Source organism: Drosophila rhopaloa, unplaced genomic scaffold, assembly GCF_018152115.1.
Source record: "Drosophila rhopaloa isolate 14029-0021.01 unplaced genomic scaffold, ASM1815211v1 contig_190, whole genome shotgun sequence".
Classification (NCBI taxonomy): Eukaryota; Metazoa; Arthropoda; class Insecta; order Diptera; family Drosophilidae; genus Drosophila; species Drosophila rhopaloa.
The window spans coordinates 1,099,932-1,124,985 of record NW_025335073.1 but is presented as its reverse complement, the minus strand read 5'-3'; the positions used below and the strand labels follow the sequence as shown (position 1 = coordinate 1,124,985).

At 41.4% G+C, this 25,054-nt stretch overlaps 1 protein-coding gene across 1 annotated transcript; it reads right to left on the bottom strand.

The window, feature by feature from the left end:
- Nucleotides 1–22,758: 22,758 nt before the first annotated feature.
- Nucleotides 22,759–24,460, bottom strand: LOC108038765 (T-complex protein 1 subunit delta-like). The gene is given in 2 exon segments (XM_017115593.1): nucleotides 22,759–23,391; nucleotides 23,393–24,460. Coding segments are annotated over 2 exon segments (1,560 nt in total). The 5' UTR covers nucleotides 24,451–24,460; the 3' UTR covers nucleotides 22,759–22,889.
- Nucleotides 24,461–25,054: the final 594 nt, after the last annotated feature.

Sequence of the window (25,054 nt, the reverse complement as noted above, 5' to 3'; positions counted from 1 at the left end):
AGCGTATGCCTTCAGCTGTCTGAGGAGTGTTTCGTTGATGAAACTCCTCGTGGCCCCGCTATCGACAGTGGCTAACACAGAGATGTCAGCGACTAATACTTACGCTACGATCTTTCCGTCTTCTACGCGCAGGGGTGCGCCTATTCCCGGTTCTCTGGTACTCTCGTCCCCAACTGCTCCCGGGTTGGTCGAGGACGCTGGTCGTTTCCCGACTCGGGACGCCTACAACAATCAATAGTCCTGATCCCTTCCCTTCTACAATCCCAACACACTAACCGTCGGGGGTTCCGGCACTCCCTCGCAAAGTGACCCTCTGTCCCACAGTTGAAACAACCCCGACTTTCGGGAGGTGTTCGTAGCGACTCCTGGTTCATCATCCTATTCGAGATTTCTTCCCGTGGCATGGGATTGGGACCAAGTTGTAAGGGGGTTTGCGGGTTTCCTCGGAAAGGGTTGCGAACCTGGATGGGGTTCGCCGGCACCTGTGACTTCGGAGACCCTCGGGCGTTCCCGTGAGTTTGGCCGAGACTCCTGTACGAGCGATCTTGGGACTGTAATCGCATACGGTCGCGATGTTGTATACTCTCGAACTCGACTGCGAACTGTAAAAGCTGGCCTAAGGTCTCAAAGTCGCCACGTTTTACGTACATCTGGTATGTGGGGAGGCAGTTCTCGTAAATCCTGTCTAACTCCTTCGTCTGATCGTACCCTGCGTGTCGCATCAGCGTTCGGATCTCGATTACATAATCCTTGAAGCCCTCTCCCTCACGTTGGTAACGAGCTCTGATGTCGTCTTCTAATCGTCGAAAATAATGTGGTGGTAAGAAAAAGTCCAAGAACTCCCGCCGGAATACCGGCCAAGTGGCTCCCTGCAGTTGGCTGGTCCTAAACCACCGAGAGGCTCTGTCTGTAAGAGTTTCTGTCATAACTCTTGGCAATTGGGCTAAGGGAAGGGCGTACGATGTAGCCCTCTCCTCCAGCTCCTCTAGGAACCCCAACGGATCGGTATGGCCATTGAATTTGAGTCCCCATTTTCGGACTTGCTCTGCTATGACACCGTGTGCTGTGGCCCGGCCAAAATTTCCACCCCAAGCCATCTCGTTCTCCCGTGTAACATTACATTTGGTATTATTACGGCCGGTGGTTCCCTCCGTAGAAATTGCTCGTTCGTGGTCGACCGGGCTCCCACCTCTAGGGGTGAAAAATCCTGGCACCTGTAATTGGATTGACCTGGGGTCTAGGTCGACTTCCTCTACCCTTTTCACGTCGTCGTTCACTCCCCCATTCGCGAATCCGGCTTCTAATCGGACCAATCGGGCCCTTTGGGATGGAGAGAGCTCACCTGCTTTGACGATTTCTGCGAAACGCCTTCTCATCTCGTCCACCTTGCCTGTGTCGTCGAATCCGAATTCCTGTGCGAAGCTGAGTAATTCGTCCTTTCTTAGCGTATAGATCCAACGAGTCCCTATACGACTGCCTGGCGAACCCATATTAGTTTTCTTTCCTTGTTCGTTTTCTGCCATTGTATTATATCTGGTGTGCTCCCTTTGCGCTTCCTGTCAGCAATCCGATCCTGATCGACGTTCTTACTCCTTAACTATTTTAGCCAGCCTCACACTGTACGGGTCTTTAATCCGCTTGGTGTTTTTGTTGCTGATCGATCGTGATCAGCCCCACATTCGTCCCTGCTCGGGCGCCATTTGTAAGGATGTTTTCCCAGCCAGGATATGCTCAGGGGTTGGCTAGGGCCTCCACAAAATATTTATAAATTTACAGTGGACGATGTGGGTTAATCGAGTGAGTTTTTAGGCGTGGTCCTTATAATTAGGAGAAGAAACCGCGACAAAAGGTACATGGCTGTACCTAAGACTGGCTACTGAGCCCGGGCAGACCCTGGACTTAGTAAACAGTTATCGTAGGAACCTATGTCAGTGATAGGCTTTATCGGTGGCTACCATAAATTTGGTCGAGGCAGGGTTTGGTTACAGTAAAACTTGGGTAGCCCCCTTGGATTTTTAATAATTTCTACGATGTAATTCGGGCAGACTCAGGTAATTAATAAGTACTACGATAAAACTCGGGCGGACCCAGGGCTTTAATAATAACTACGCTAAAACTCGGGCGGACCCAGGGCTTTAATAACAACTACGGTAAAACTCGGGCGGACCCAGGGCTTTAGTAATAACTACAGTAAAACTCGGGCGGACCTGGGCTTTAATAATAACTACGGTAAAACTCGGGCAGACCCAGGGCTTTAATAATAACTACGGTAAAACTCGGGCGGACCCAGGGCTTTAATAATAACTACGGTAAAACTCGGGCGGACCCAGGGCTTTAATAACAACTACGGTAAAACTCGGGCGGACCCAGGGCTTTAGTAATAACTACAGTAAAACTCGGGCGGACCCAAGGCTTTAATAATAACTACGGTAAAACTCGGGCAGACCCAGGGCTTTAATAATAACTACGGTAAAACTCGGGCGGACCCAGGGCTTTAATAATAACTACGATAAAACTCGGGCGGGCCCAGGGTTTTATTACTAATTACGGTAAAACTCGGGCGGACCCAGGGCTTTAATAATAACTACGATAAAACTCGGGCGGGCCCAGGGTTTTATTACTAATTACGGTAAAACTCGGGCGGACCCAGGGCTTTAATAATAACTACGATACTACCCTATTAACTGCCGATATGTTAGTTAATTACGCGTCGGGGTTACGGTTCCGTTACGTTTGATCGATTCTCAGGTTCGGGTTATTATCACTTGTTATAATTAAATTATTTATTCAACGGGCTTAATTGAAGCGGGTCGAAGGTCAGGAAAAAAAAGAATATATACACACGTTGTCGAAATTATAATTTATTAATTTAGTCTTTATTCACTGTTGGCTTCTTTCGCCTATTCGTCTTGTTCACATGAGTTCACCAATCTTCGTTCTACAATTTTACGATCTAATCGCGTTTCTCGCTGCACCAGTAAAATTCTGCACGACTGTACCGTTTTGCTTACCGACTAAAAACCACGTGGTCTGCCTAATTGCGACTTATCTCGTTTTCCCCAAGTACGACTATCCGGCTTCGATGTTCGCGTGTCAGTCCCTTGCGTTCTTTTTCATTTTGTTCTCGTGCCCTTGGCCTCTCCGATCTCACCATCTTCTTAAGTTTGATCTCGCGACTCCCTTTCTCCTTTTGGCAACAGCAACTATTCTGCTCTGCCCGGCTCGCTTTTCGATATTCCCTCTCGCTCTCCGTTGTCGTCGACCGCGCAGTCGCTGAGGTGGGCTTTGCACTCCGTTCAAGTCGTTCAGTTTACTCCTCTCTCATGCTCTTTTTGGGGTGAATTCCTTAGGCAACTGCGTAGGAGTTGTTCCCGGTTTCGCCTCTCTTCCCCGCTCTCCTCTCTTCCCCGCTCTCCCCTCTCTTTTCCACTTATTAAATAATGTACTTATGTTTGTTTTTGCCTAGGCTTATTATGCTAATTATTAATTCATTGTTTTCTCTTAAAGCTAAAAAATCAAAGGAATAACAATAATATTAATAACAAAAATACGCATATTTCCTCCTCCCCTCCGTGGGGATCGGGAATAATTGTGGCGGCATCGGAATCGCCGTCACAAGTTGTAAGGCGAGAGCGGGAGCCATTAATGGTTTCATTCGCTCTTGCGAATTCGCCCCGTCTCTCGCCCATAGGCCGAAAGTCAGTGTTAAATCGAACACACTCCTTTTCGTCGTAGCTCAACTTCCAATTTTAGCCCCGAAATAAATATGTAGCTAGTGAAACCCAAGTTCACGTTTACAAAGCAGTATTCAATTTTCCCATCCACGGACAAACAAACGAAGCGTTGAAAGCCAAAGAGTTGTGTAAAACGCACCCTTGAAAACCGAAAATCATGGTAAGACCTTTGGGCATCACTAGTAAGAAGCTTGGTCAGTTAATTATGTATTGGAAGAATTTATTTTTAGCTATGACCAGTTGGAAATTTTGATTTGGCCCAATAATTACCTGAACTAGAAATTCGAATGGCATCTAGGGTTCGAAAATATCGAAAAAACCGAGCCAGGATTGAATTCAGCTTAAGCCATGTAGAAATTACGGCTTTATTTACTATATTAAAAGTATAAGCCTTGGAAGTTTCGTGGAACAGATATAAACTATGTACACTGTGACATAATTACTTAAAAAAATTGATTATGCAAGATAAATTTTTCAAGAATGAAATAAATAAAATAAAATAAAATAAAAGTAAGAATAACACATACGAGTGTATACAAATTAGAAACAGAAATTGATTATCTAGGATAATTTTTTTAAGATTTAAATAAATAAAATAATACAAATGAAAATGAACACATACGAGTTTAAAAGAATTACGTTAGATAAGAAACCAGTTTTGTAGAATAGGGTATTTTCGATAATCCAAAACATAGCAGAGCCTCCTTAAATTTCCGATTTTAAATATGGATGAGTAAAACCAATTTTTTTCCACTTATTTATTGCAACAGCACTCAAAAGGCAATAATATTGTTTACTGTAAGAAATTGCAAAGTCTCGGAAATAAACATAGACCCAATAAATAAAACATAACAATAAATACTTAGTATAGAATGTGAGCAACTAACTCTCCATATCAGCGACAAAAAAGAAACTTTCGATAAGTCTTACAAATGTTTAAGCCAGAATACAATAATACAGAAAGACACAATTAATAAACATGCAAAGATTTTGGTCGATTCTTTCAATGAGGTAAGAATATTAGTGCATGAAAATAGGGAAATAATAAATAAAACAAACTGGTCAAAAATATCAAAATAATTGATTAAGTTACGTTTGCATTCAATAACTATCAAAGATATATCGATACCAACAATCTAAAATACTCCTTTGACAATATATACTAGTGAGGAGTGAAAATCAACAGAACAGGTAGAAATAGATTTAACGGAAGATGAAGATTCCGAATCGAGCAAAAGAATAGTACCACACTTAATGCAGTTATATACAAATTTCATTCTACTATAGTTGGTAAAACATCCGACGTAGTAAAGGCAAAAATTGGCAAAAGCACACAAAATGGAAAAAAAAAGTTGACAATTTACGTAGGCTCTTGTTAGCTTCGTACATTGACGAAGGTCTTCCGGCCGAACATGCTGATGCGCTGACCGAAGCTTGGGCTTCTGCTACCGTCGTTGTGCAATATCCGCAGGTGTCGCTGGCTTTGCATTATTCTCATGCCGGCTACGCGTGATCAGTTTGGCAACTTCTCTATTGCCGGGTGACCGTGTTAACTCCTCCCCCGCTTAGATGAAGGTCGTCCTCGGACTTCTTGAAACCGTCAATAATAACTTGAAGGTCATGCTGGCGACGAACTCGCTGGCGTCTTTGGTAGAGCTTGAAAATGATAAAGCAGATGGCGAAGAAAGCGATCGCGGCCACTCCAGATATTATAGGCCGGTTTTCCAGTCTCTTTTCCATTTCGCCAATGTATGGTAGGTTTTCTATGTTTAATTTCTCCTCGTCGAATGTGACGAGGAACGTTCCAGTTACCAGTTGTCCATTGACCGTAGCTGTTCCGTCATTGAGAATAATAACGCCGTCATCGATGATTGTTAGTGGCTCGAGGTGGCTGGTGCGAGTCGAACAGTGTGCGTTGCCTCCTGAGTGGAGTTGTTGTGCGCATGTTGCATAGGGCAGTTCTCTGCAGAATGTTTTTATTTGTCTACTTTCTGATTCTATGAGTTCTTTCTGCCTAAATTTAATGTTCTCAAAGTCATAAAAAACTGGAGTACCGGCTACGATTTTTAATGCGGTGCCTAATAAATTTATGCTTCTAGCGTGTCTATGATGAACATTTACGGTATCTATGAGAGTCTTAATGTGTCGTAAATCTGAGTCTAATATTTGCCTCATATGTGACTGGGGGAAATGGTTTCTCATTTCTTCTGTTTCTTTAACTATTTCCGAGTACATGGTTAAGTTGGTTGAGTGTTTGAGGTATTGGAAGTCTCGCCAAATAGTCACATGCCCGTCTATGATTGGTATGTAATTTGAGGTCGTGTAGTCGGTCATTTTAGCTGCTATTGGTACGGCGAGGAGTAGAATCATCCAAATCCTAGTGTGTCGAAGATAAAAATAAAAAGAAAAATAAGATTTATTGTAATTACCTCAAATTGTCCTTATGGACCACCCTCCCTTTTATTAAGACTGTGGTCCCTAAGTCTGCTTCGACGGTTTCCTCGGGGTACAAATCTGAAAGTTTGTTTCCCAACCTCTTATTTGATTTCACAAGAACCTTGTCTCCTACCTGAAAATTTCTGTCTTGTCTTGTATTGTTCAATCTTTGTAGTTGAATGTTCTGGGCATTTAAGACTTTATCCCTAATTTCTGTGTTGAGCTCAATGGTCGATGAGTGTATTATGTCAATGGGTCTTTTATTTGTTACTGAGTGAATAGTTCTATTGTATTCTATAGCCGCGAGAAGTATTAGTTCAACAGTGTCTTCAATACTTCTTTCAATTTTTAAGCACAGTGCAATTTCTGTCAGTGTACTGTGGAATCTTTCCACTTGTCCGTTCGATGTACTATGAAGAGGCGGTGCAGTAACGATTTGTACGTTAAGCCGGTTACTTAAAAGGGACTTAATTGTTTCGGATTTTATAGAAGGCTCATTATCGCAATAAATTGTTTTTGGTCGTCGATAGAAATTTATAAGTTGTAAGATCGCGGTTTGTACGCCTGCAATGGTTCTGGAAGCAATTGGTTGGACAATTGAAAATTTTGAAAATTTATCTACACAAGTAAGAAAGTATTTTTTGTCGGTCGAAAATATGTCAATATGTAATATTTCGCCCGTATATGAGGGAATAGGTGTTTCCCCGAGAATCTGTTTCTGAGGGTGTCGATCATATTTTGCCTTCTGGCAAATTTTACAATTTGCGACGACCTTATTTGCCATATGAGTCATTTTGGGAAAAAAATAGTCCTGCATGATCTGCTTCACGTTTTCCTGTCCAGCTCTATGAGCCCTGTTACGTTCTGACACAGTAATTTCTTTTTGTTCGTTTTTGTCTAAGATGTCGGTCACCATGCGGTTTGTGTAACGAAAAGTGGTTGTCGGAAATGTTTCTATTAATTTATGTTGGATAAATGCCAGTACTGGTAGTTCGCAAAAAATTGCATTGACTACGTCCTTCTTGACCACATCACATATTTTCTGCATAAGTGTTTCTCTATCCGAGAAATGTAAGAGATGTCGAGTCTTTTCGACAAACATAATGACCGTTCTAACTGAAGCAATTCCGCTTTCTTCTATTATTATTTGGTTCCGAAAGCAGTTGACCGGCTTTTCCGTTTTTTCGATGGTGTAGGTTAGTGATAATTCGCTATGTATTGTGGCAATATCTGACTGCGCATCTTCTTCTAGCGAGTGAATGTGCTGTCGGGACATCGCGTCAGCAACGTAGTTCTCTTTTCCTGGCTTGTAAAAAATTTGTGCATTGTGCTCGTCAATGAAAGCTTTCCAGCGCTTAATTTTTGCGTATGGATTGCGATCTGAGACGGCGAAAGTTAGTGGTTGGTGGTCAGTAAAAATGTTTAAATTTTTTACGCCGTATAGGTAATTTCTGAGGCTCTTTAAGGCCCACACAATTGCCAACAACTCTCTTTCGTTTGTTGCAAAATTTAGTTCCCTGTCTTTTAAAGTTCGTGATATCATGGTTATGGGTTTTCCGTCCTGTGATAAGACTGCTCCCAAACCGAAAGACGAAGCGTCCGTCGTTAAGTCAAAGGTTTTTTTATAATTTGGATATAATAACATTACGTTTTCTGACGCGAGAACACTCTTAAGCTTCTCAAATGCCTGGCGCTGATGTTCATCAAAGTTAACGGGTTTTTTTTAGATTGACCTGCGCTTACTTTGCCATTCTCGCCTTTTAGGATGTCACTTATAGGTTTTGCAATAGATGCAAAGTCCTTAATAAAACACCTATAGTAACTTGCTAATCCAAGGAATGATCTGACATTAAATAGTGTGGTTGGTTGCTCGTAGTTACGAATTGCATCTACTTTGCTAGGGCATGTTCTTATGCCTCCTCGTGAAACTACGAAACCTAAATACTCTACGCTTTCTTTAAAGAAATTAGATTTTTCACGCGAAACCCTCATGTTGGCCTCATATAATTTTTCCAAGACCCATGCTATGTGTTTCACATGATCGTGCATATTTTCTGAAAAAATAATTACGTCATCGACATAGACATAGCATGATTTCCCTATTTGTTCTCTGAGCACATCATCGATGGCTCTCTGAAAAATGCTGGGCGCATTCTTCAATCCAAAGGGCAGTCTGCAAAATTCATATTTCCCATTTCCTACTGAGAAGGCTGTTTTCTCTCTGTCGTTTTCGGCGAGAAGTATCTGGTGGAAACCAGACTTCAAATCCAATGTGGTAAAGTGTTTCGCCCTCCCTAAATTTGCCAGGATAAAAACAACATTCGGGATAGGGTATTTGTCGTCTATTGTCTTTAAGTTAAGTTTTCGGAAGTCTATTACTAGGCGTTTTTTGCGTTTTCCTGCTCATCGGTCCCTTTTTTATCTACAAGCCTAACAGGGTTGTTATACGGAGACCGAGATGGTAGGATTATGCCGTCTCGTAACATGGCTTTTGTTTCTTTATTTACAAAGTCGGACACACCCATCGGGTATGGGTACAATTTTGAATATATTGGGTCTTCGTTCTCTGTCCGGATAGTACCAATGATATTAGTATTGTAAGGCAGCGCCTCGTTCGGCTCTGCGAATACGCCTGTGCGATTTCCCATCATGTCCTGGAATTTTTCTGAAATTTCCTGGGGTACCTCAATATCCTCAACCTTTGTAAAATTAACATTTGCACATTTTAAAAATTTAATTTCTTCTGCACTGCTATTAGTTATTAATTTCTTGTCTTTAAGGTCGAGTACGACATCAGTTTTTTTAGTAAGTCTAGTCCGATTATTCCGTCAAAGTTCGTTAAGTTCGGTAGTAAGAAAAATGTTGTAGTTGTGTTAAAAAGGTGCATCATACATTTTTTATTTATGGTGTTGTGACCATGGATTGATTTTACAGAAAAAGGTTTATTTACGTAAATAATGTTTTTTAATTCTTTCATAGGCTTGATATAATTTTTGGAGGCCCCTGTGTCTATCAAAAGTTTGATTTTCCTCCCTGCGATATACCTTTCTATGAATGGGAGCAGGGAGTTATGCCTAAAAAATTTATTTCGTCATATTCTACAAGGTCATCGTCTACATCTTCTACTTCTTCCTCTGCTACTGTAGGGTATTCGTCATTGTTTTCGTTCGATAAATCGTTGTCTAACGCTAAATGGTTTATTCTTTGATGTTTCGGTCCTGTGTACCTAGCGCTACTATTATTAGGTCTTTTACTTGCCAGTCCCTGGTTATTGTAAGCGTTCGCTTGGAAATTTTGTGGACTTGTCTGCCATTGACTGTTTTGGGGCTGTCTTTGAAACGGACCACTTTGTTGATTTTGAGTTGGCTGTCTAAAGCGAGATGAGCTATCGACGTCCATTGGCTGTACCGGATCTTGTCTAAGTGGCTGTCTTGGCCTTTTATTAAAATGGGGGTTTTTACCCTCCGGGTGGAATCTAGATTCTGTTACCGGATTTCTTTCTCTGTCCAGTTGTCTCTGTTCGGACCTTTGGAGTTTTTCCTCCGTGCTACGGGCAAAATTACTTGCGAACATACGAGTATATCGCTCATGGTTAGCCTCTACTTCCTGTGCTAGCGATAGAGCGGAAGGAAGATCAGATGGTCTTGCTGAAAAAAGAACATCGCTTAGCGATTTTCTTGTTCCAGAAATAAAAACGCGTGGTGCATCCGCTCTGTATTTTTCGTTCAGTGGAGCAGCTACGGTGTTGTCGTAGGTCATAATTGTCTTATTTATAAGCAGAGTCAGTTTTTTCTCTACTTCGTCATAGTACTGTAAGAGTGTCATGTTTCCTTGGCGGAGCGTTGACATCTCCTGTTCTATTAAATATACCGGCCGCTTGTCCGCGTATGTGAAGTCTAGTCGGTTTATTATGGCCCTAAAGTTCAGAGGTGTGTCGAACGACGAAAGAACCATATCGGCTGAATTTTTTATTTTATTTCTTGGTATCCCTAAAGCTTGGTAATGTTTGGAACTACCATCGTATTTTTCGTACACTTTATATGCGGTGTGCGCCGCTTTTCTCCATGAGACGTACGTCTCATTTTTACCCTCGAAGTCCGGCAGGGACTTCATAATATCTAAGGTCTCATTACATGTAATACCTATTCTGATATCTGCATCTCTGTATGTTTCAACTTCTGGTGTACCGATATTAACACCACCTAGGCGCTTCTGAACGTCCTGTAATTTTTGTTCGAAATTTTTTTCCTGTGCGGCGAGTGCGCTCGCAACCGCGCCCTCTATAATGGCCTTTAATTGGTCGTTGGTCATTGCCATATTTAAGTTGTTTTGGTCTACTTGAAAATTATCCGCGCTTTTTAGCTTTCGGAATTCTTTTAACAATTCTTCTATCTCACTATCACTCATATGTTTTAACACAAAGAAGCTTGTGCCTTTTTTATTTTTTAGACTCTTGAAATATTTTTATTTATTTTGTTATTTTATAATTGTCAAAATTACTTTTTGAAAAATATTCTGATTTAAAAAAAATTCGGGGAAAAATATCAATGAACACTCCACTTACATGGTTTTTATTTAATTGTAGAAAAATTAAATTGCTGCTGATGCTCGTGTTATCTTCCTTCTTTTAATTGCTGCTGCCGGCTCGACGGAGTTGGCGAATTGGTTTTTAAAATGTCTTTTTTTTTAACTGTTCGAGGGTCTTACGAACGTGTTTTTTATTTTTTATTTTAACGGATCGAGGGTCTTACGAACGCGTTTTTTATTTTATTTTTTATTTTAACGGATCGAGGGTCTTACGAACGCGTTGGGTGCAAATTAATTATTTCCTTATTCAGGTTTTTACTTAAGACGCGCGGTACTGCGCGAATGAGAAGACTTAGGTTTCGGGAGGTGATGACCGTCACGATTTATTTCCAAAATTCAACTAAATACTAAGTACATAAATTCTTATAATGAAAGCTAGCCCTATGCCCTGAAAGTGCTGACCCGGCGCCCCGTGTGTGGTGTTGGGTAGCCGTCGGTTGCGTCGCAGTGCATTGCCCGCTGATAGCGCTGACCGAAGCTTGTCGCTGTGTCGCTGGCTTTGCATTATTCTCATGCCGGCTACGCGTGATCAGTTTGGCAACTTCTCTGTTGCCGGGTGACCGTGTTAACTTATACAGCACCAATGAACCCATTAGCACAATGCTCGAAAAATGTTGAGCATGGAAAACTAAAAACCATTCTTGAGGCATGAAACTTTACATCAATGAACGAAGCAACAATGTTAGGGTAGCCCAAAACGCTTCGGGAAACTCCCAACAACCTTTAGGTACACAGCAGTAGGAATAATAATATTCACACCATCAATCTCAGCCAAAACACATTCGTCACTTTTATAAATGTAGCAACGGGAAAGGAATTAGTCTTTTTAAACAACTCAAAGAGGGGTTCAATTCCGTCTGTGCCCAGTTTAATAATAAAAAATTATTAACCGATTCGCCTAAATGCAAAAAGACAGTTTAACCGGTTTTAATATGATTTTGGGATCCACCCCAAATCCGAACTTGGTATCAGCAGTTTCTGTCGACACAGGGGTAAATGAACCAACAGTGCCTATGGATACAGCTAGTTCGGGTGGAGTCCCTGTTTCCAGAATACAATATACAGTACTGGCTAAGTCAAAGAATTCGTTGCCGACCGTACCTATAGGTACAAAAGGCACCGTTCCTGGTTCTCAGCCCAGTGAGTTCAGACTGCTGCTGGGGGGCGTAAGAAACTTTCAGTTGTTCCACATAGGAATCAATTTATTGGTTCTAGATTCACCCCGTTTACCACATTTGAGGATGTTTTGGAATTTATACGTGAAAAATTCCCATCCGAGGATATTGCAGTTGAAAAATTCCGATTTTCATACGCTCATAGGATATCGTCTTATAAAATATTTGCTCCGCCTGATGTGTTTAATGTGTTACTTTCTGAAAGATTTTGGCTTAATGATGAAGAGAACAAATAACAGGGGTTCCACTGTGCCAAAAAACTATAAACGAACCAGTTATTCGATTTGCAGATTAGTTTTGTATTGGTTGCTACGCACGATTGTCTCTTCTGGTGTTGAGATTTTGGCTGCTGCCACGAGTACTGACTCCAGGGCATCAGCACAGAAGTCGATGTCGTTCTCTATGTTTAACTGTGGTGTTAGTTCAATGTGGGAACTTACGTACTTTTTGTACTTTAGCCAGTTAGTTCTAGTCGAGGTCAGCCTGAAGGGGTGCTCGATTACTTTCGGGCTTTGAAGGAGAGTTATTAAAACAGGCGAGTGGTCCGATGATAAGTCCGATAGCGATTTGGCGCTTACTAAATTTCTTGGGATGTTCTTGGTCACAGCGAAGTCCGGGAGTTTTCTGGGGTCAGCTGGCCAATATGTGGGGCAATATATGGGGAGACATAGTCGAGTTTGTTGCTCAAATTTATGATTGCTTTATACAGTAGTCTTCCTTTGGGCAGTTGTAGTCTCCTCCTGCTATAAAGCGATCTCCGAGTGAATTGTAGAAGTCCAAGAATTGCTCTTCAGTTATTGTAAAACGCGGTGGGCAATAGACAGCGGCTATAGTGATACTGCCGTTGCCTGCTTGTAGTTTTATAGATGTAGCCTGCAAATAATTTGTTGCAAACCTCTGGTGAAAGTGGTGCTTAATACGTTCCCTGATTAGGATTCCAGTTCCTCCGTGAGCCTTACCGTCCGGGTGATCTGTGCAGTATGAAGTATAACCTCTTATTTGGAAGTTGTATTTACTTGTGAGATGCGTTTCTGCCAGCAGCATTACATCTATTTGGTTTTCATTGAGGAATTGAGTTATTTCAAGTTTGTTCCGTGAAACGCCATTGGCATTCCACATGGATATTCGAAGACAAGACATCGATTATTAAGATTGTTGGGATGTGAGCAAATTTATTAAAATGTTTTGATTTTGCATAAGGTTTGTCATTGTTGTTTTCATGAAGGACATAAATTCCATCATACCCTGTTGTAAAGGCAGCATCATGGTTTGCATGCTGTTTGGAGCATTGAGCTTGTGGGAACCCGTCTGATTGGCAAGTCCTGATTTTGGGGAACTGGCGTATGAAACTCCCCCATTTGTGTTGAGGGGCCCAAATGAAGATCTGGCTGCTTTCGCAAACAAAACATTAGGTGTGGTTTGGGATTGCACGTACGCATTTCGTGCATTCTGGGAGAGTCCTTGTTTTGCTTGTTGAAACTGACTCTTCAGCTCTTTATAGACCGGGCAGCCTTTGTAGTTTGCGGTATGGTTATCTCTACAGTTAGCGCATTTCTTTGTCTTTGGGTCTTCTTTGCTTGCAGGGCAAGGTTCGGATTTGTGGAAGCCACCGCAAGCTACGCAGACTGAACGAAGAACGCAGTTGTTTCTGGTGTGTCCATACTCTTGGCAGTTTGTGCATTGCAGCGGGCCATTCCGCTTATGCGGTTCTTCAACAGTAATCCTTCTATGCAACAGGAATTGCAGTTTGTAGATCGGGTGCACTTCATTTTTTTTCAAGGCTCTGCTTTCTGGCTCCAGTTCGACCTTAAAGAGTGGTTGCTTTTTATTTCTGTTGATAATATTAATAATATTTTTTTATTTTTGTTGATAATATTAATAATGTTTTCTTTTGAACAGCCTGTCCAGATTCGGATTGATTATTATCAATTTCCGACAATAGGGCGAATCTGTTGTTACTAGATGCCCCTGGTTGTTCGCTGCCTTTATTAGGGCAATTTTGTTTTCGTTTATTTCCAACCATTTTATTTTGCGGACTTAGCTTCCGTTTGATTTGGATGTAACGGTCCATGCCAGTCTGTATAGCCGGAACCACTTGTTGTTGTTTGATATTGCCGATATGGGCACTCGTACTTACAATTGGCTTTGTAGTTTTATTTGGCGCTGCAGATGTTGCAAACGCATTCGAAATCGCGTTGTTGTTAACGGCGACCGTTGATGTTGTTGTTGCAGTGGCTGCGGTTGCAGAAATTAACGAGGTTGCAGTACTCGTGGCTGGTGAGTCGAAGCTGGGGGTGGGGTTCTACACTGCAAGCTCCATGAAGTGGTAGTTGGTGTGAGTAGGGCGGGAGAACAAGACCGTGCTCTCGCACTGTCAATGGTCAGTAGGGCTGAGTTGCTCTTTGAAGAAGTTCTTTCTACTTCTGTATCACGGGTTGAGAAATAAGAGATATAACTGTTTCTCTGGTCTACGGAGCTTCTACGCTCATTTTTTGAATCGCCGCTCATTGAGCTATCACTCGTGGCACTTCTTAGTTTTTATAATAACTTTGCACTAGTTTTATACATAGCACTAATTATTATTTACTGTTTTTAGCAATAAGATTGCCTTTATTACACCACTCCAGTATTTTTAGTTATTGTTTTTCACTTTTGAGCGGTTTTTTTCCGGAGCTCGCGCAAAACACGTCTGCACTCTCCGGCTGTTGTTAATATTCAATATTCTGTCAAAAACCTTTAATACTTATAGGACCGATCGCCCCTCACTTAGGGGGGCGGTGTGCTGATTGTCGTTACCTCTAGCCTAACATCTGAAAGAATTCTCACTCATATCCCACACGAAATTGAATTTTTAAGTGTGAAAGTTTCCTTGCAATCTTTATCTATTTTTGTTATATGTTCTTATATTCCACCAGGCTCTGATCTAGTAATTTATGAGCACCATCTGTCCGCAATAAAATCCGTACTATCCCTTCTTTCTAACAGAGACCTTTTGATTGTTTTGGGTGACTTTAATCTACCTGATATTTCTTGGTCTCCTCCCACTGATTAACTTGTCGCTATACCTTCATCCGCCCATGATTTTGTAGATGGCCTTTTAGAATTATCGTTACAGCGAGTAAGCTTTATACGAAATTCTTTAAATAGACAATTAGATCTTGTGTTTGTTTCAGACCCGTCTGAGGTCACGGTATGTAGAATTGACGCTCTTGTTGTACCTGAAGACCGATATCATCCAACAATGGAATTGATAATTTGCGTCCCCTGCTCTGATACCCTCTCTCCTTTAGTGCTCCCAACTAAAATGAGATGCTTTCGTAATAGTGACTATAATAAACATAACGATATGATTTCTCATTATAACTGGACAGACTTGTACAATTGTACAGACATTGAAAGTGCCACTGAACTATTCTATACAGCGTTAAATACTTTTTTTAATGAATGCGTTCCTGATAGGTTTCCTTCAAACCTAAGCAGTCCTCCTTGGTTTACCAATGCGCTTCAAAGACATCAAAAACCTTAAATCAAATACTTATAAAAAGTATAAAAAATCGGGTAAGCCATCAGATTTTTTGAAATATGTAGTGGCTTGATCGGATTTTAATGTTCTCAACAGTCATTGTTATTGTATGTATCTAAATCGATGTAAATTTGAATTTTCAAATGATCCGAAACAGTTTTTCAACTTTGTTAATGCCAAGCGTAAGTCATCGGCATTGCCTTCATCGGTACGTCTAAACTCAACGGAGGCATCGACGGATTCTGACATTGCTGATTTATTTGCTGAGTTTTTCCAAACCACTTATAGTTCGACAGCTTACACAAATTCTAACTACCCTAATCCCTTAAATAGGGCAAATTGTATTTTTACCCCTTTAATTTCTGAAAACGCTCTCTTAATAGATTTAGAAACAACAACGCCGACTTGTTCTCCCGGTCCAGATGGACTTCCTGGATGTGTGCTCAAGTTTTGTGCGTCAACCATTTGTAAACCGATTCTTAAACTTTTTAATTTGTCTATTTCATCATCAGTTTTTCCTAATATCTGGAAGGACTCTTTTATCATTCCATTTCATAAAAAGGGTGCGAAGGCTGATGCCAAAAATTATAGAGGTATTTCTAAATTGTCGGCAATTCCTAAAGCATTTCAATGTATTCACTTCTCATTTGCAACATTTATGTTCCTCGCTTATATCACCGTGTCAGCATGGTTTTGTTAAGCGGAGATCGACCACTACCAATCTTCTTGAATTGTCATCTATTGTAAAAATGGATTTCAGAAAAAAATGCAGACTGACGTTATATATACAGATTTTAGTAAGGCCTTTGACTCTCTCTTCTTTTATTCACATTAGATCTGCTTGGGCTTCCTGGTATTCTATTAACTTGGATTTCAAGTTACTTGAATGCTAGGACTCAGAATGCAGTTTCAAAATTGTTCTACGTTACATCTGGAGTGCCTCAGGTAAGTCATCTGGGCCCTTTGCTGTTTACTTTGTTTATCAACGATCTTCCCTCTATCATAACACATTCTCGTGTACTAATGTATGCTGATGATGTTAAGCTTTGTTTATAATATAATGATATAGCGTCGGGATTTAACTAACAGTCAAATATTGATAGTTTTCATGGATGGTGTGAGTACAACCTTTTAAAGTTGAACTACCTTAAATGCAACGTTATGACTTTTTATAGGGGTACTCCTACGTTTATCAGTTACTTTCTTGAAAATACGCCAGTCGACCGTAAATATTCAGTTAACGATTTAGGTGTTCTTCTGGACCCCTAACTTGACTGCCACATAATGTCCACTGTTAACAAAGCCATGAGTGTTCTTGGGTTTATAAAGCGTTGGTCAAAAGAATTTGATGACCCTTATACGACCAAATTATTATTTACCTCCCTTGTCCGTCCTATTTTGGAATATTGTTCGTCGGTTTGGAGTCCACAATATCAATTGTACGTTGACCGTATTGAGTCGGTACAAAAAAAATTTCTTCTATTTTCCCTTCGTAGTTTAAACTGGGATCAAAACGTAAGGCTACCTTCCTACCAGAGTAGATTACTGTTTCTTAATTTACCTACACTTGTAAATCGTAGAGCAATGCTTGGTACAATTTTTATGCAAAATCTTATAAGAGGTGATATTGATTCTGCAGAACTTGTAAACCGCCTAACTTTCAATGTTCCTGTTAAACTAACATGAAATTATATTCCTCTAAACTTGCCACGATGTACATCAAATTTGTGTCTGCACGAGCCCTTTCGCGTTCTATGTAATAATTATAACAACTTTTATCATTTAATTTGCATTTCAACTTCTATTTCGTTATTAAAAACTAATATTATATTTTAACTCATTTGCTTTACTCTTAATTGTGCCTTTTATTTTCATTTGTGTCTTCTTCTACAAGCTTCTAAATATATAATCCCACGCGATTTTTATATTGTAAATCTACAATTCGCTATTTCTTGTGTTGGAATACTAGGAATCGATTTCATAAAAAACAAGAGAGAACGCTATAGTCGAGTGCCTCGACTATTAGATACCCGTTACTCAGCTAAACAAATTAATATAAATATGCCCTCTTGTGTTTTTTTTTTTTTTTTTTAACATAATGTGAATTATAGTGACCACAGGAAAAAAGGACAAAAAGTTCAAATTATCAATTTGAATTCGGCACTCTCTTAGTGCTGGCAGCTTTACAGCACGAGCATCAGCACCAGCGCTGCTTTAGCGCAGGCAGCTTTTGTCCTGCACCAGCAGCTGTGTTTATGTATGCTTACATGCATACACACATACGCCATTGTTTGACTCAGACCTCCAATTTGGCTAACTAGATTTGATTTGCATAGTTTTTGGGATATAGTTCGGTATTGACAAATGAAAACCATCGCAATTTCCTTTAATAGAAATCCTTATCGCGAATTAACGTTGACTCTGTTGAGCACCTTGGCCAGCTGTTCCAAAGTCATCCGTTAGATGGCGCCATGAAAGGCGGAAATGTAGGCGCTAGCCAGGCTTAAGCGTTTAATGGGTTTTTGGGCGTTAGAGTGGGCGTGGCAAACTTTTATTAGGCCAATCGATATTTATTGACGAAACAAATACATATCAATTAAAATTTTCATAATATCATCAAAACTGTGGCCACAGCTTGTGGCTTGTGGGCGTCAGAGGGGGCGTGGCCCCATTTTGAAACAAACTTGCGCTGCGTAGGAACTCCTAAAGTCTACATGCAAAATGCCAATCTTCTAGCTTTTATAGTTTCCGAGATCTCAGCGTTCATACGGACAGACAGACGGATAGACAGACGGTCAGACAGACGGACAGACAGACGGACAGACAGACGGACAGACAGACGGACAGACAGACGGACAGACAGACGGACAGGGCTAGATCGACTCGGCTAGTGATCCTGAACAAGAATATATATACTTTATAGGGTCGGAAACGCTTCCTTCTACCTGTTACATACTTTTGCACGAATACAATATACCCTTTTACTCTACGAGTAACGGGTATAAATACAACTGTCAATTAGATTTTAAGCCATTATACGACTGGCTTATAATTAGACCAAATAAATTAAAATACCCGATTTTTGTTCCAATAACATACGGTTTTGGCAACAACTCCATAATTCTGCCAGCAAGATCCCAAGTTCTCCGAAAAATTTAAATAAACTCAGCAGAAGACAGTGTATTGAATACGAAACAGGAAATTCAGCATTCAGTCAAAAATTCATTCATAATAGTCAAAGGGACGAAATTCAAGAACAAGGCCAAAAGCTCATTAATGACGAAATAGTAGAACCCTCTGTTTCGACTTATAATATCCCACTTTTATTAGTACCAAAAAAGTCACTTCAGGTTTTTATCAAATTGAACTCGAAAAAAGTTCACGAGATTAACGTCCTTTTCGATAAGCAATGGTTCATATCGCTTCACGCGATTACCTTTCGGCTTAAAAATAGCGCCAAATTCCTTTCAGAGAATGATGACTATAGCTTTCTCTCGATTAGAAGCATTTCTTTATTTGGATGAGTTAATACTCATTGGTTGTTCCGAAAAACATATGCTCAAAAACTTAACTGTTGTTTTTGGGAAATATAGGCAACATAAATTAAACATTTAAAATCACCATTAATAACCCCAACAACTTTCCATAATTACGGATGCTAGTAAGCAAGCATGAGGAGCAGAAAAAAAAACAACTCGTATGTACTCATTTATACACCTTTGACATTTTAAACTTCTTATCTGCAAAAGAATCAATAATTTACCGTTAATTGTCATCTTATTGCTTTTGCTTTGTTTCTTAGACGTATTATAATGTGCTTTGTTATGAAAAGTGTCTACGCGGTTACATTGGAAGTTAAGAGCGATTTTTATTAATATTTAAAAATTATGCGTAAATTGGGTCAGGACGAGAGACCAGTAAACCGAACGTCTAAAACGGAACGCAAAGCCCACCTCAGCGGCTGCGCTGTAGCCGACAACGGAGAGCGAGAGTTAATACCGAAAAGCGAACGTGTCAAAGCGGAGGAGTTGCTGTTGCCAAACGGAGAAAAGAGAGCCCCGAACGCGCCGAGAAGTTCACCTCTGCGACTGCTTGGCGAGAAAGATGGTGAGATTGGAAGGGATAAGGGAACGAGACAAAAGATGAGAAGGAATTCGGGGAATTGAAGCACGAGCATCGGAGCCGTATAGACGTACGTGGGAAGACGGGACAAGTTGTAATTAAGCGAGACCACGCGGTTTTTTGTCGGTAAGCGAAAAGATACAGTCGGTCAGAATTTTTACTGGTGCAGCGAGAAACGCAAATAGATCTAAAAAATTTAGAACGAAGAATTGTGAAGTTATGTGAACGGGACGAGAAGGCGAAAGAAGCCAACTGTGAATAAAAACGAAATAATGAATCATAATTTTGACAACGAGTGCGTATTCTTTTTCCCTGACCCTCGAACCGTCACTATCAAGCCCACCGAATAAATTTATAACTACAACAGACGATAATAATCCTAACCCGAAAAGTGATCAAACGTAACGAAATCAGAACCCCGCCACGCAATTAACTAATATACCGGTCTTTAATCGAGCTTATCGTAGATAATAACCAGAGTCTGTCCGCGTTTTTACCGTAGCTTGCAATAAAACCCAATGTTCTCCCGAGTTTTATCGTAATTAGTAGTGAAACCCAGGGTCCGCCCGAATTTTAGTGTCATTATTAATATCCACAGAGCCCGCCCGAGGGTTTCGTATTTAGTAGTAAAACCCACGGGCTCGCCCGAGTTTAGTCGTAGTCAAACCCTGCCTCGACCAAATTTTATTGTAGTTACCATAATAAACCCTGTGACTGACGTAGAGTCTTACCATAGCTGTTTACCAAGTCCAGGGTTCGCCCGAGCGTGGTAACTGATTCTGGGTCTAGTCACCTACCTTTTGGTTCGATTTCCTCTCCTAATTATAAAGACAATGCCTCAAAACTCACTCAATTTACGCACATCGTCCACTGTAAATTTAAAATATTTAAATTTAAAAATATTTTGTGGAGGCCCTAGCCAACCCCTGAGCATATCCTGGCTGGGAAAACATGGTAGAGGTAATATAATGGTTTAGAGCTGTTTCATCTGGTGGAACATTGGACCAATGCACAAAATAGAAGGAATTATGAAAAAAAACAATATCTAAATATATTGAAAACCCATATTCACGAGTTAATTGATCGCTGTGCTTACAACGAAGCTGAAATCGTGTTTCAGCAGGATTGAGACCCGAAGCACACTGCAAAAGTCGTCCAGAAATGGCTAGTGGACCAAATTTTTAAATTTTTCGGCTCAAAGCCTTGACTTTAACCTAATAGAAAATTTTTGGTCAAAAGTCAAAAGACGATCAGCTCCATCAAGCTTCGTGAATTTATGGGAAAGGGTGCTTGCGGAGTGGCGCCGTATACCCAAAGAAATCTTGAAAAACCTTGTGGAATGTATGCCAAACTGTATGGAAAGCGTCATTAAAAATAAGGGCTTATGGACCAAATATTAAATTTATACTATAAATCAATTTAACATTCTTGTTTGCAGATAAGAAGTTTAAAATGTCAAAGGTGCATAAATGAGTACATACGAGTTGTTTTTGTTTTCAAGTTTTCTGATCTTCTTTGTGCACCCTTTCGTTGATATTTTTTTGTTAATGTATAGTAAATTATATATTGAATAAAGAGAACAAACATTTTTTCTTTTCTTCATCATTCGCTCCAAAATGTGATATATGCAAACATGTACTCACTTTTGCTCCCCACTGTACATACATATTTTCAATGGCTAACCACAGTTCAAAATTAACTTTCATTAGACTTGAATTAGAGAAATATAATTTTACCAAGTACCTAAAGGGAAAAGATAATTATGTGGCTGATGCGCTATCAAGAATTACTGCTCACGTTTTATGTTTAAGCTTAAGTTAGTTACATGTATGCATCGAAATAAAGCTGACTCGCACTCGAATTGACATTTTACCACGACCCCACCTATCCTTTTGCCGTTCCACCAGCAGTCCCAGTGATTTTCCGCTAAAGATAAGTATGAGCCTCTTCCATCTCCCTCTCGCTGCCGGTCTTCAGCAGCGGTCTGAACATTAAATTTCGTTCACACTGCTGCAAGATTAATTTTTTTCGTGTCAACTCCACGTCCTCGTTTTCCCGACACAACGGCTGTTAAGAAATGTATATTCCTCTTCAATTCTATCGTTAAATTTTCCATCCGTCTCAGCTTTTTGTGCGTCGCAATATTCCTTGTCGTTTTTTTCGTTTCCCCGTTGTCATCAACTTGCCAACGGTCAAGGCATATGTGCATCCATACATACACATTCAACTTTCTGCCTCCGCGAAAAAAAATTGTGTGGTGAAAAATAAAAAGGCATTATTAATATGAGCCAATCGGTGTGCACTAGTTTCGGGAGTTTCCCTGTTCGCCGAACAGTCCGCAGTCGCGATATTTTTTGTCTTGTGTGTACCATTTTTTTTTTTCTCTCTACATAAATGTTTCTGTTCCGTCAATTCAAAAACTTTCAATGACTCATGAATGGTGAGTCTGCCAGTTGTAATCAGTAGTTGAATTAAAGGTTTGTTTGTTTCCTCGATAATATTCTCGAAACTGCTTTCTGCTGAGTGAATGGTATTTTGTTCTGAATTTGCTGATCCTGAACTGTCTAAACTTGGATTTTCATCTGAGAGGTGGCTAAATTGGATCCTTGACAATGCATCAGCGACTACTTTACTAATTCCTGGTTTGTAAACAATTTTACGGCAGTAACTTTCAATAAATGAGTACCACCGCTTCATTTCAATGATAGGGTTTTTGTCTGAGACTGTAAAGGATAAAGGCTGGTGGTCCGTTTGGATTTCTATTCCAACTACCCCGTAGAGATAATTTCGAAGATTTTTTAATGCCCAGACTATGGCTAATAATTCCTTCTTGTTTGTTGCGTAAATTTGCTCTGTTTTCAATAATGTTTTTGCAATAAAAGTTATTGGTTTGCCTTCCTGTGAAAGGACTGGGCCAATAGCAAAATCTGAGACGTCTGTGATCAATGTGAATTTCTTTTTTTTTTTTTTAATTTGAGCAACATTCGCGGAAGATTCCAAATAGCCCATCATTTGGACGGTTCTTGTCCAGTTTTAAGAATGTATCGTTTTTATCTTTCACTTTTTTAGTGTTTTTTTTTTCTTCATAACTCAAAAAACGTTTTTATTTGGGTTGTGTTTGCGAAGTATTTAATCTTTTAGTTTTCGTTTTTTAAATACATATTAAGCTGGTAAGGCGTATTGTATATGTGAATTTTATTCAAATTTAATGCGAAATCGCATAATGGGTAATAGATGTGAGGGATTAGATGAAAATGCTTTAATATTGATCTTGATCGGAGACAGACAACCAAAGGAGGTGGGTCACAATGCTTAACTGAAGGTATTGACACTATCATCAATCTTCAAGATCGAGCGAATCGTCTCCGTGGCCAGGGTGATTGATGAAATACTGACCAGCAGCGGTTGCACTACATTCTCATGTATACCAGCTGTTTTCTCGCCCTGAGCGTGGCGGTTGCGCAATTCCGTGACCGTGGCAATGGGGTTCAAGCCGGCGTTCTCAGCCAGAGTCGAAGGAATAACCTCCAGGGCATCGGCAAATGCCCGGAAGCAGTATGCATCCACACCCTCAACCGTTTGAGCCAAGGCTGCCAACTGCAGCGCCATCTCGATCTCCGGAGCACCACCGCCCACAATCTGGGCGCGCAACTTCACCAGGCAACGCACCACACAGAGGGCGTCGTGCAGGGAGCGAGCAGCTTCCTCAAGCACCAGCTTGTTGGATCCACGGCAGATGATCGAGACTGTACGTCCCATGTTCTGGATGCCGGTGATCTTCACAAACTTGTTGGTGCTACTGGCCACCTCCTCGAGCGCTGGAAAGGTTCTCGGCTGTGAAGTGATCCAGCGAGGCGATTGGACGGCAGTGCAAAGTCTTGCACACGAACTCAATGTCCTCGCGCTCCACATCCTTGACCACCAGGCACTTGATCTTGTCCAAAAAGTGCTGAGCGAGGTCAGAAACAGCATCGCGCAGGATCGATTTCTGAACCAGCAGGACATTGCATCCGGACTTCTTGATCTGCTTGACAATGTTGAGGATGTACGAACGCTCCTCCTTCAGCACACGATCCATGGCAGCGTAGTCCGACACAATCACATTGTGGTCCATATCGGTCTTGGGTGCCGAGATGCAGAACTGGATAAGACCGATCTTAGCCTTCTCGATGCGCTTGGGAGCATTGGACCCGGCCGAGCGGCAGGTAAAGACCAATCCATCGACCAGCTCGGTGTCCTCAACGGTACCGCCCAGGCTGGAGATGACCTTAATGTTCTTGAGATCCACGGAGCCCTCCTTGCTGGGGTCCGTGACCTTCAGCACGGCATCCACGGCAATGGGGGCCAGCAGGCTGCTCTGCTGGGATACCACCTTGGAGTTCAGCGAGGTGGAGGCACTCTTAATCAGAGTCTCGCGGTCGTTCAGCTCGATAGGGGTGGACATCCGTTTGAGGATCTCCACTGCCTTGTTGGAGCAGCGCTGGAACGAGTCCGAGATGGCCGTGGGATGCAGGCCCTTCTGCAGCAGCTTCTCGCAGGCTTCCAGCAGAGCGCCGGCAATAACGACAACAGAGGTAGTGCCATCGCCAGCGGCCACGTCCTGGGCACGGGACAGCTCCACCAGCATCTTGGCGGCCGGGTGCAGCACGTTCATCTGCTTCAGGATGGTGGCTTCATCGTTAGTGATGGACACTTCGCCATTGCCCGCCTGGATCATCTTGTCCATGCCGCGGGGGCCCAAACTGGTACGAATAGCATCGGAAACAGCTTTGGCCGCCTGGATATTTGACAAGCGCACATCAGTGGGCTTCGACTTGTCTTTAAAGGCCTTGGCCGTGGGCTTGATGCCAACCGATTTTGCCTTGGGCGCCATTGGAACGTTGAGAATTTTTTTTAGCAAAACACAATTATTTCAGACTAAATTCACAGCGATTAACACAGATTGAAAATGGTTAGTTTTTAGTTTCTAAGATCATCGTTTGCTTGGATTGTTTGTTTGTCAGTTACGTATCTATCTACCTAATCGTCCCGTCGTCTACGGTTCTTCTCATATACGATAACGATTGACTGTCACAGCATGAGAGACATCATATCAAAGATCGATTCACATTTAAGGGGAGGGATGTGTGTTTCAGATTTTTCGGTGGCGTATACTTGATATACACTTATGCTGCATTAAGTGTAACAGTGATGCCGCTGCAAGTTGCGCAGCTCGTGATATCCGTGGGCAAACTGACACTTCTCACCGTACTTGCACTCTCCGGTTTCCTGGAACGGACGGCACAGCTCCGTCTTGTTCCTGGAGGTATTCCTGGGAGGAGGTTCATGTTGCCTAGGCTTTCGATGATGGTCACCAGAGTGCCCACCGGTCGCTGCTGTTGTTGCTGCTGCTGTTGTTGCTGCTGGATAAGCTGATGGCGCTGCTGGGCCGGCTGTGAAATGGTGCGTGTGAGGGCGCCATGGAGGCGATGTGGCTG